At 40.9% G+C, this 12972-nt stretch overlaps 1 protein-coding gene across 6 annotated transcripts in view; it reads left to right on the top strand.

The window, feature by feature from the left end:
* Nucleotides 1-11826, top strand: part of ror1 (receptor tyrosine kinase-like orphan receptor 1) — a 304997-nt gene extending 293171 nt beyond the window's left edge. For all 6 annotated transcript variants that reach the window (XM_068037317.1, XM_068037316.1, XM_068037321.1 and 3 more), the window contains one exon: nucleotides 3760-11826. In XM_068037317.1, the coding sequence (XP_067893418.1) occupies nucleotides 3760-5187 (1428 nt within the window). In that variant the 3' untranslated portion in view covers nucleotides 5188-11826. The remainder of the gene's footprint in view (nucleotides 1-3759) is intronic.
* Nucleotides 11827-12972: the final 1146 nt, after the last annotated feature.

Raw genomic sequence — 12972 nt, 5'->3', positions numbered from 1 at the left:
TAAAACTGACTCCAAGAAGCATGGTTTCATGTTTTGTTCCAAACACTTCATTTTGCCTCAACACCTCTTAACTCTTTGTAAGTTTCAGGCCTGTCCCAAGACTTGAATGCTGAGGCTGTTTAAGCACCTGTCTCACACATGTGGACAAGATTTAACAAAAAGCTTGTCATCTGATAGACAATGCCTTTCTCACCCAAAGCCTCCACTCTTTCTCTCTGTTGCAAAATTGTATCCATCTTTTATTTATACACTTATGATCAGTGCTCATCTGAACTGTATTGCTTTGTTTCTCCTAGTCTGTAATGTTGCTGCCTACATGCCCTTCCTCTTCCCTCTATATCTTCATTCAGTTGAAATCAAGATTCATTCTTTCCAGAATTTCAAAGTTATACAACTCCTTACCTCCCTCAACCTCCCATCTCCAACAATCTACAGGTTTTTCAGACCCAGTCTTGACATCACCTAATTCTGATTTACAATGTTTTCTTCCCTATTCTTTTGAACCTTGATGGGGTTCTATATTACAAATTTTGACCTTGCATCTCAATTTTTAAAAAATAAATAAAATGGCTCTGTGCTGAGCCAGCTGATTTTAGGCAGGCTCGAGGCAACTTTTACAGGCTCACTGAGTCCATTTGGAGTGCTTCCAGCTATAATCAGCTAACTTATTACAGATTGGGACTGAGCTTGAGACCTTCCTGATCTGTGTGGCTAAGTGGACCTCTTTTATCAGTGGAGTCACCAGGGATCTGAATGGCCTCTTCCTTAGATTCCACTGCACTGTGTATTTAAGAGCACAGAGGAGTGAACTACTCAGACACCCTCCTGACTTCTTTGAAAGAGACTACAAAGAGACAGCAAGATTGCCCTGGTGGGAGCTGAGCCCCTCCCTCCTCCTTGCTGAGGACATTGGATACCAATCCACTGTGGAATGACACCTGGGTTACATGTTGAAACAGCAACACCTAAAGATTGACTCGGCAAGAATTCAACATTAACTCATTCAGGATGGGTGGGTTGGGGGCTGAGTGAGAAACCCCAAACCAGCAGAGTGTGATGCTTGGGTAATTTTAACTCCTGGGTCCCATTTGCATTTCTCTGAACTGTCTCCTGCTTGAAGTCACTGGAAATGATGTAACAGATAGTGGGTGGGATGCTGCCAGAAACCCAAGGGAACAGTCCCTGGCACGGTAAGTGAGGAAAAGGGATTGGACTGATGTGGCCAGAGAAGGGAGGAAGGAATGGGGGAGAGGGAGATGCAAGGTTTCCTTGAACCGTAAGAAAAAATAATGTATTCTGAAATTAGATACATTTGGTACATATAATACTGGTCTCGGTTATAAACCTATGGACTTTGCCTGTCAAGTTTTTTGTTTTACGTTCTCCATTATATGAGACTGTCACTGTGACACCCTCCTCCATAACTGTTAAGTAGCTTTACTCCCAAAATGCTGGAATGAGATCTGTAATTTTTTTGGGCAACTTTTTACCCACTCTTCTCCTAAAGGCCTGATTCATACTGGGATATGGTTCCAGAGACACCAGTAGCTATCTAGTACCTCGTCCAAACGACTGTTCCTCATGTTAACAGCCTGTTTAACTCTAAGGGCATATCACAGCTAATCCTGACCCTCGCCTTGCCCAGTGACATGATAGCATATTTTCCAATAGGAACAACTAAATAATGAACAGTAATCCTGGTTGATTTTTGTTTTCCCTCTCATCTCTTGCCCAAGAGCACAGAGGGTAATTGTCGCATCCTACGGCTGCTCCAGCTTGAATCAGCTAACTCATCGCACACTGTGAATGAAGTCTAAGGTCCTTCCTGGTCTGTGGGTCTCAGCTTTATGCCACTCTGTGCACTTGCTTACAGAACTCAGGATTAGCTGTATAACATTTTATTTTTGTGATGGGTAAGAGAGAAGAAAATTTTTTGTGAAGTTATGTATGGAAAGTTTTCATTTCAATCTTTGAAAAGGAGAATTTAGGAAGGTCCAGGGAACAAAAAACAAAAAGGAATATGATCTCTTTAATTGTTTCTTTTTTTGAAACATGGTAAATGAAAACCAGACTTGCCTGGTACTTAACATAAGTGGTTTTTTAAGAAAGAGAGAAAGAGAATGCGGAAATCTGGCCTGTCTGGAGTCAGTTGTTTTTCTTCCACTGGGTTCAGTTTATCTTGGCTGGGAACCGAGTGTGTATCTTACAGTTGCTGTACAGTTTGATCGGCTGGGTACAAGACCAGTCTGTCAAACAAAAACAAGCAAATTTACAGCCTCCTGTCGTGTTGTAAGCTTTCCTGAATCTCCAAAGTTATGGCTCCTCTTTTCTCTTTTGATAGTCATCCAGTATTGGTGTGAAGAGACAAAAATAAAATCCACCAGGAGTCATGCAGAGGTCAATTTTCTTTTATTACTCACTATATAATGTAGTGTATGTCAGCTTAAAACAACCTTGCCCTTGAGGATTTGCTCTTAATACAGACCATCTGTGCATTTATAATGAAACTTTATTTCCTGCCATCGCCATGCAATGCATGGGTTCGTTTTTCAAATCTGTTGCAGCTTGGAAGGATTTTAATAGTGTTTATTAAGTGGTAGAGCCTGGTGTATTCTAAAACAAGACCCTGAGTTATGAGGTGCTGCAAGAAGCACAGAATGTGTTTTTCATTTTTTTAAAAAATCATCTATTAAAAGTTAGTTTTATGCAGGCTATTTTGGAAAAATCTGCACAAAGCCACAAGAGAGGTTAACGCCTCTGCTTGCATTTCTCTTTTTCCTGATGGCACAGCATTCCTGAGTAAAGCTTCATAAGGGTAAAATTTCCAACTGCGCACTCCCGGTGCAGTGTCTCAACCTGCCGAGAGTGCAGATCAGGAGATTGTGCGTGCATAGCTCACAATTTTCCACCCGTTAATTTAAACAAATGGAAAATTGTGTGTTGTTAGTGTCCTTTTCCCATGATGCACTTTTGACAGGTGAGGATGCATGCAATTAGAAAATGTAACCTTTAATGTATTCAATATAAATCAGATTTTTTTTTTCACTAATATAGTAATTCTTTTAACTGAGGTGTCAAGGATGGAATGTGGAATGTTTTTTAAAAACTAACCAGCTGTTCTTGAATCTTATGTTTAAAGCCTCCTTGGTTGGCTCAGTGGATAAATACATTCCCTGGTACGAAATTTCGACATACAGATCAGCATGGTCGTGGGGAACCCTTGGCCTTTGCTGAGCCAGCTGAACCTTATTTGGAGAGGTTGTAATTTTCTTAGTGCCTCTGGTCCAGGGAAAGGAAAGACGAACCAAGTTTTCCCACTCCTGTTCGCTATTCAGGGGCCCTGCCTGCAGGTGTGGCCATGAGCATCATCTGAGGACAGGGTTAGACTCTGCTGTAATGCAATATCCCGCTGACGCAAACTATTTGGATTTACAAATGGCCACTTGGGTAAGATATCATACGGCACTGGGGCAGCCGTACACCAACATGAATGGGAAAGGAAGGGAGAAAATTAACATGTGATAGGGAGATATTCATTACAGACTTTCATATTATTTACTGTTGAAATTTCTCATTTCATACAGCTGTATGCATACTTTGAAACAAACTGCTTATTAAATAATTTACCACGATACGTGAAATAACATTCTTAAACCCATAATATCATTATATCAATGAAATGATTCATATATTTTGTTTTGAATTTTATTTTACTTTTATTATCCTCATAATTTAAAAGTTTTGTTTTCATTCATCCAGCAGTGTAAAGCTAAGGAGCTTCCTCTTTCTGCTGTACGTTTTATGGAAGAATTAGGAGAATGTGCCTTTGGAAAAATCTACAAAGGTCATCTTTACCTACCAGGGATGGATCATGCCCAACTTGTTGCTATAAAGACACTGAAGGATTTCAGTAACCCCCAGCTTTGGGCAGAGTTCCAGCAGGAGGCATCTCTGATGTCAGAGCTGCATCATGCCAATGTTGTCTGTTTACTTGGAGTGGTGACACAGGAGCAACCAGTGTGCATGCTCTTTGAGTACATGAACCATGGTGACCTTCATGAATTTCTCATCATGAGATCGCCCCATTCTGACGTCGGATGTAGCAGTGATGAAGATGGAACTGTCAAATCTAGCCTGGACCATGCAGATTTTTTGCACATCTCCATACAGATAGCAACAGGAATGGACTACCTATCCAGCCATTTCTTTGTTCACAAGGACCTTGCAGCACGTAACATCATTATTGGAGAACAGCTGAGAGTGAAGATATCTGATCTTGGCCTTTCAAGGGAGATATATGCAGCTGATTATTACAGGGTGCAAAATAAGTCCCTCCTCCCAATTCGCTGGATGCCTCCTGAAGCTATACTGTTTGGGAAGTTTTCCAGTGACTCAGATATTTGGTCTTTTGGTGTGGTTTTGTGGGAGATTTTTAGTTTTGGACTGCAACCATATTACGGATTTTCTAACCAAGAAGTAATAGAAATGATACGAAAGAGGCAGTTACTCCCATGCCCAGAAGATTGTCCTCCTAGAACGTATGATTTAATGACAGAAACCTGGCATGAGATTCCAGCCAGAAGACCACGATTTAAGGATATTCATGCCAGGCTGAGGTCGTGGGAAGGGCTATCAAGCCACACCAGTTCTACAACACCATCTGGAGGGAATGCCACAACCCAGACGACATCTCTCAGTGCAAGTCCAGTTAGTAATCTCAGTAACCCAAGGTATCCTATACACATATACCAAGCACAGGGCCTACCCCAGGCCCAGATTGGAGGCCTAATCGGTCCACCAATAACCCAGCATCAGAGATTCATCCAAGTTAACAGTTATCCTGTACCTGCAGCGTATGCTGCCTACCCAGCTACTCATTATCCACAAGGGCCACCGAGAATGATTCCACATGGTCCACCGCCAAAGAGCCGGTCGCCTAGCAGCGGGAGTGGATCAACAAGCACTGGTCATGTGACAAGCTTGCCTTCCTCAGGATCAAATCATGATGCAAATACTCCGTTGCTATCTCATCATCTATCCATGTCAAGTCATCCGAGTGGAACTAGTGTGCCAATCTTTGCACATATATCTCATAAAACAATGCAAATTGACCCAATACAGACAACACTACTTGGGGACAGTGATTGCCAGTTGGCAAATGAATCTGTTATTCGAGCAGAATTGTAAAATATATATATATATATATATATATATATAAAACACTTAGAACTTGTTTCAACAGTTTTTATAATTGTGTATAATCTGATTTTAGAAAGAAAATAGGGAATGAAAAGAAGATTTAAATACATGACAACAACACATATAAGTGAAGCTTTGATGTAGTCTGTCAGTCACCTACCATCCTGGCCCTGACCAAACTGTGATGGGTGTTTTATTGCACTATTACAGCAAGTATTATTCCCCTTATTTTCTCCCCTCTTGTCCTAAAGGAGCTAATTTTTGCTGGGTTGTGTGTCACAGACACTGGCAACCTTCCAGTGCCTCTTTCAAGTGGCCACTCATCATGGGTAAGCCGGCATTCTGTGTCACTGGGCTGTTTGACTATGGAAGACATCATCGCTGTGAGCTATGTCTTCATGTGAGGTCCACACACACACTTGCCTTTAACAAGTGTCACTGAATAGTGATCAGCAGCAAAAACCTTGATTGATATTTTTTCCTCCCTTCCCTAGCTTAGAGTGCTGAGACCAGTTTTAGTGTTCTAACTGCTTGCCGGCATGGGAATAGGTAAGGAGCTTCAGGTCTCAGTATCACACTGGGCAGTGCCTTTTCCCATTAGACCATTGAGAAAGATGTTACCTTTTTTAAATTAATGTTCTTTGTCATATATTTGTTGTTCAATAAGAAGCATCAACACATAAAACCAGAAAAAGTGTTTAACATGTGTGGTTTAGTGAAAAAAATGCTACAGAACCAGCAATGTGGGATATTTCACCTAAATTTCTAACAAAGTACAAGAACAAGTAGAATTCTGCAGACTTTCTTTGAAGTCAACATTTTTGAAAATAACTCCTTTTGTAAGCAGATCTCTGAAATGTGCAGTTGTTTAAGCTTTTTCCTACCAAAGCTGAATTGGACTTTTTTGGAGTTTACAGGTTCTGGTAAAATACTAAAGGTGACACGGTAAAAGACTACAACTGTAACATATATCTGGTTTAAATTAGAATTTAAAATTTATATTAATAGCAAGTTTAAATTTCACTTATATTTGTTGCTATGCAACTATTTAATATAAATGGGTCCAAAATGCAAGCTTTGAGATGACAATCAACTCTTTTTGTTGGGGAGATATTTTCGTGTTGGGCAGTTCAGTTTGATGAATGAACTGAAGGAGGTGGGGAACAATGAGGACCACCCTTCTTTGATATATTACTCAATTTGATGCTGAAGGGAGGGTATGTCAAGGAATATTGCAGCTTGTCAGAAAACAAGTTGAGGGCAATTTGTCCTTAATCTCATGTATCTAAACATCTGGCTAAAAAGATGATCCAGATGAACATTGACTTACTCCGTTACGAAGAACTGGACTTTTTTTTTGCTTGAGCAAGCACGCTGCCATGGCACGCAGCAACTTGAAGGTGTATTTTCTTTTAGAGTGGAAACATAACTAGACTAGCAATTCCAACTCGCTGTATGTTCAGAATTCGATTTGTCCTTCTGGCAGACGTTTTCATTTTCAAAACCACTTCCTACAAATAATTTGTGACGAGGTGTGCTTTATTCTTGTTTTATTTTGAATATCTGTCATATGTATATTTTATTAGGACACCGCCTTGTTGACATGTTTGTAACCAGAAGGCAAGCATCAATGGAATGGCGAGTACACAATGTGGTTGTATTGTAACATGATTTATTTCTCCACAAGTGTTTTTGCACAAATGTTTTTTTAATTGTTTTGTATGAAGAACTTCAAATACATCCCTGCATTGCATCATTGGTGTATTTTACTGCTACATTAACATGAGTGACATGATGAATTAGCATAATTAGTAGGATTCTTTCTCATTGTAACTCATGACCTGGTCAATACTATGCTTAAAGTCGGGAATTCCTTGAAGGTCAAGGGAATAAATGAACCATCTTGTGTGCTGCTGAATCATACTTAACCTGGAAAGCCATAGGTTCAGTCCCTAATCTATACAGGGACTAGATAAAATGTCTTCACATACAGGGTGGTTAGAATGAGGAATTCTCTACCACAAATCTTGCTAAAGCAGAGTCCTAAAAGTCCTTAAAAAGGGAATTAACTAGCTATATGCAAAAGAGAAGTATGAAAGAGTATGGGGACTGAGCAGGAGTAGGATTGGACCAAGTGGCTCATGTGGACAAAAACACTGGCTCAGATGAACCAAATGGCCTGTTCCTGTGCTGTAACATTTTATGATTCTATGAGTTGTTTTGCTACAATTGGACGTAGAGCTGTTGGGCTAGGAGGAAAGTTAGTCATGATTCCCATTCCTTTTCACAACCTAACGTTTGAAAAAGTCCATACATTTGGCAGTTCTTGGCTGTGATAGCTTGCTGATACCTATATTGGAGACTCAAAATAAAGAATGGCCAGAGGAATATTGACACCTATGGCCCTTTCTCATTGTAATTTTGTCCCCCTTTCTGCCTTCTGGCCAGAAGAGAGAAAATTTGAAGGGTAAAAAATTGTTGATTGCAGCCAAACACAATCGCTACGCCACTCTCCCTCATTGGAAGAGTTACTAGGCTGAATTTTTGAATCACAACGGGGTTCGGATGGGAGGTGGGCGGGCCTGGAATTTCACGCCGCCAGCTGTCATGTGGGTTTGGCGTCACGATCCCAACCCTGAACCGTTCTTAAAATGGCCGGGTTGGGTTCAGAACAGTTACCCACCCGCAAGTGGCAGGTAGCCAATTAAGGCAAATTAAGGGGCCTATTAAGGCCCCTTTCCCATGCCGAGTGGGATTTTTCACTCGTGATGCAGGCTATGCACAGCAGCCAAAACATGGCCAGTGCAACGAGGCAGCCTCACAGTGGGGGTGGAGGGGGGGAACTGCACTTAATCCTGCGAGGGAGCCCCCTTCTGCACCCGTCATGGCCGCCTGGCCACAGGTGTGACTGCTGGCCATCCTGTGGAGGGGTTGCCCTTCCACAATCATGGCCAGGCAGCTGTGGCATTTTCAAATTTTAAAAAACTATCTTGTCTTCAGAGGGCGCCTCCATCTTGATGCATCTCCCCTCTTTCTTCACCTGCAGTGGCAGCTCCCACCTCAGCCAGTGGGGCTGCCGATGCATCACTGCTGGAGGGCCTCCCATTGGACGGCAAACCCGCTCGCTGGCCATTAATTGACTTGACTGTTCTGAAAATAGCTGTGGGAGTGTCAAGTCCATGCAGCTCGAGCTTGGAACCCGGAAGTTTTCCCAGTGTCGGGGTCCTGACGCCAGAAGAAAATCCAGCCCACTGAATCCATAAGGAAGCTGAGTTAACAGAGAGAATTGATGCTGAAGCACAACAACAACCATTTATAAAACACCTTTAACATAGAAAAATGTCTCAAGTGGGATGGTGGAAGCATAATCAGAAAAAAATCAATACTGACCCAAAGAAGGATATTTTAGGAGGGATGATTAAATCTTGCCTAAAGAGGTGGGTTTTATGAAGGAGAAGCTAAGAGGTGTATGGAGGGAATTTTAGAACTTAAGGCCTAGATGACTGAAGGCATGATCACTATTGTTGTCGAAGGAGTGGTGGATGCAGAAGAGGCCGATGTTGGAGGAACATACAGCTCTCAGGGTAGTGGAGCTGGGGAAAGTTACTAAGATAAGGAGGGGTGAGGCCATGGAGGGATTTGAACATGAGGATGAGAATTTTAACCTTAAGACATTGCAGGATCAAGAGGCAACAGGCTAATGAATGTATCATTATTCATAATGTTTATCAAGAACAATCCATTAAATCATCGGCCCAGTACATGGCTACAGCAACAAAGACAAATAAGGTGCTAGTTTCCCTTAGCAGGGGAAAATGTGTAAAAACAAAAGTTATATTGTACACTACAAGCAAAGGTATTAGAATGTCAAATTTCATATGAAGTACTTTTCGGATCACACATCATAGGAACACCATTATTGCTCAGAGGTAAGCAAGCAAGACGAGTACGGGCAACTGGATTTTAAGTTATATGAAAAGGTAAGGAAGTTGGCCTTGGCTTGTTTGAAAAAGATTTTAAAATGAGGTGAAAATCGAAATTTTCAAGATTATGAAGAGGATTTAGAAGATTAATCCAGACCAGTTGTTCACTATGGTGAGCTGTTGAAATATCAGGGAACACAAGTTAAAATTTAGATTGTTAGGAGTAAGAATTGACATCATGCAGGGTTAATTGAATTTGCAAAAATGTTCCAAGGGAAGACCAATGACACAGATGGCATAAATGATTGGACAGGAGAGAATAGAATTGATAGATATGATATGTAGGTGAGATTTACTAAAAAGAGATGGGCTTCTTAGACTTTGTTAGCCTGGAGCTACTGGCATGAAGCTCCATGTGCCAGGAGCACATAGCCGAATTTGGGCACACACCCGCCTCATTTTCTATCCATTAAAAGTTATGGGATTTGTCCACCAGGAATGTTTATTGGGGTCTCTCGAGTACCCTGCATGATTTTCAGTCTATTAGAAAGTTAATATACAGAAAATCTTAGACTTGTGCCTGAATTCATAACATGTGCTCCTGCCCCATCACATTCCTTTTTATATCTGAACATGAAGTAGACCTGGCTAGGGTGGTTTGCCTCACAGCCACTGTTTAGCTCACCAGTAACCCCCATGATATGATCTGTCACCACTCAACTGGCCAACACCTTATCTTCTATTGAAGGCTGAGGTTTTGAGAACTGATTCTATAGTCTCCTTCTTAAGAGCTTTCTCTGAATCCACCCCTTGCTTTAAAATGTCTATCCTTTCTTCGAATGAATTTGAACCCAATTTTGTTCTTTATTTTCATTTCACTCCACAGTATTTTCTAATTCTCTTTATCTCTATTTCCTCTCTAGCCTCTTCCTCCAAATCCCACCACCTCTACCACAAGTTCCGCATAATTTTGAACTATATAAACAGTTCCTTTGCAAAGCCTTTGTACATCCTTAAACTTCTCACATCTCTCATATGTATAATCAGAGCATTCTGATGTGACCTTAGGTGAACTTTTCTACTTTACAAAAAGTAAATATAATCACAGTTTAAATATAATATTAACTGTACAATAAATTCTAATAGAAATCTAATGAATAGATTCCAATAGAAATAGTTAATTAAACTCCAATACAAATACATTGCAATAACCAAAATTGTCATTCTTCATGCGCAGTGAAGAAGAAACATGGAGGTGGCCAGGAGGCCCAGATGATCTTTCAGCTCCACAATGTTCAGTCAGAAGACCAGCAAGAGGCAGACTTGTGCCTGGGTTATGTAAATAGGTTTGGGTAGGAGAAATGCAGATGGCTGCTTCCCCAAAGGTGATGGGTATTATGGAGGAAAATCTACCCTGTCTAAGATCTTGCAACCAGCATTTGCTTGTGTCCATCACACCTCAGGCATCACACTTAATATGTAAAACACAGATCATGTTTGCATCTCATTGGCTCAAATGTCAAACAGACACAAATGACAACTGTGGAGGTCAGGGACATACCAAATATTAAGTAGCAAGTAGGAATAAAAACTGCCAATCAAAAATTCTGAAGGCTGTTAATCAAAAAGTGACAGCAAACAGCTACCAACAAAATAAAGCAGACCAGGAACTAATGTAATCGTTCTGTATATTTGTTGAAATTTCCTTCTGGCACTGTCTTGTTCTAATACAAAATCAAGGCAATAAAATATAAACACAGTTCAAAAATTAATTCATAATATTTACTTTATAGCTAATACACTATTTAACATCCACACTGTGTCTACTTTTTCCTTCTGACAGATCTCATATAGTCTGTCTGCACCCAGCCCGAGCACCCATTTCCGACCAATATTTCTCCCACCTCAACCTATTTACATAACTCAGGCACAAGCCTAACCGCTGCTGCCCTTGTGATTGAATATTGCGGAGCCGAAAGGCCTGTTGGTCTGGGCGACCTCCATGATGATTCCTCTTCACTGCGCATGAAGAATGGCAATTTTGGTTACTGCAATGTATTTGTATTGGAATTTAATTAACTATTTTGATTGGAATATATTCATTCGCTTTCATATTAGTTTTAGTTTTAGAGATACAGCACTGAAACAGGCCCTTCGGCCCACCGAGTCTGTGCCGACCATCAACCACCCATCTATACTAATCCCACACTAATTCCATATTCCTACCACATATCCCCACCTGTCCCTATATTCCCCTACCACCTACCTATACTAGGGGCAATTGCTAATGGCCAATTTACCTATCAACCTGCAAGTCTTTGGCTTATGGGAGGAAACCGGAGCACCCGGAGGAAACCCACGCAGACACAGGGAGAACTTGCAAACTCCACACAGGCAGTACCCGGAATTGAACCCGGGTCGCTGGAGCTGTGAGGCTGCGGTGCTAACCGCTGCGCCACTGTAGATAAATGGAAAACTACAAAGACGAGTGTGGGAGGCTCAAATAATGAAAGAAAGAGAGACTGGTGAGGAAAAAAGGCAGAGATGTGGGTCAGTTTGCATCTTCACTACCTGTGTGGTGATGTTGGCTGTTTATACATGTTTTTGAAATCGAGTTAAGTCAACAAGTTTATTTTGTTCATTTTAAACCACAAAGTTCTTAAAAATGTGAAAACAATGTACAATATTGTCAGAAAATGTAAACAGAAGGCAAAAGTGAATAAAGAAAACCAAAAAATATGTAGATAATTTTCTTATGAAATTTTGTTTTGATCAAGCATAATACATTGAGATGAAATTCCCAGATGAAATTTCATTTGCATTTGCATTGTTAAGGTTAAAGCTTGAAAGATATGAGAATTAGAGAAAGCCATACATCCAGAAATTTAAAATAAAATTCAGGAGGGCAAAATGGAAAGCTGCAGAAAATGTAAAAAAAAAGGGAAAAAAGAATATAAAATGTAATAAATAAAAACAGAAAGTGCTGGAACACTCAGCAGGTGAAAGGTCACAAACCTGAAGCGTTAACTCTGTTTCCCCCTCCACAGATGCTGCCAGACCAGTGTTGCCAGTATTTTCTGTTTTTATTTCAGATTTCCAGCATCTGCAGTATTTTGCTTTTGTGTAAAATGTAGTAAGATCTTCATACCGAGGTTAATGAGGGGGCAAACTGGACTGACTTGATAATTGCCTAGTTTCTGATGGAAATGTCAAGTGAGGACAGGTTGGACAAAATTATGCTGCCCTCTACAATCAAATAGCCTGCCAACACTTACAGCACAGAATCGCACACGAATAAGCAACATTTGAATAAAGTACTAGATGGCAGCCAGCACCTGCGGAACTGGATTCCAGTGGTGAGTCAACACCTTTAGGAAAGGAGGTAAGAAAATAAAACACTCTCTTGGTTGCTGTTATCCTACATAGCTGGAGTGTTGCATCACTGAGGACAATCTTTATTCAGGCATGTTAAACAAATGAAGTTGGCAGAGCAGTGGTGAGGCCATCCTGAATTTATCTTGAAACTGCTCATATACCAAAATCTGAAAATATTATATAGGCACCAACTACTGCTATTTTTCTCCCTATTTTATATTCGTTCATGGAATGCTGGCTAGGCCAGCATTTATTGCCCATCCCTAATTGCCCTTGAGAAGGTGGTGGTGAGCTGCCTTATTGAACTGCTGCAGTCCATATGGCGTAGGTATACCCAAAGTGCTGTTAGGAAGAGAGTTGCAGGATTTTGACCCAGCGACAGTGAAGGAACAGCGATAGAGTTCCAAGTCAGGATGGTGTGTGGCTTGGAGGGGAACTTGCAGGTGGTGGTGTACCCATGCATCTGCTGCCCTTG

The sequence above is a fragment of the Heterodontus francisci genome, chromosome 8 (assembly GCF_036365525.1).
Source record: "Heterodontus francisci isolate sHetFra1 chromosome 8, sHetFra1.hap1, whole genome shotgun sequence".
Lineage (NCBI taxonomy): Eukaryota > Metazoa > Chordata > Chondrichthyes > Heterodontiformes > Heterodontidae > Heterodontus > Heterodontus francisci.
Note: the sequence above shows the minus strand (reverse complement) of the source record. Positions and strands in the feature narration are given on the sequence as shown.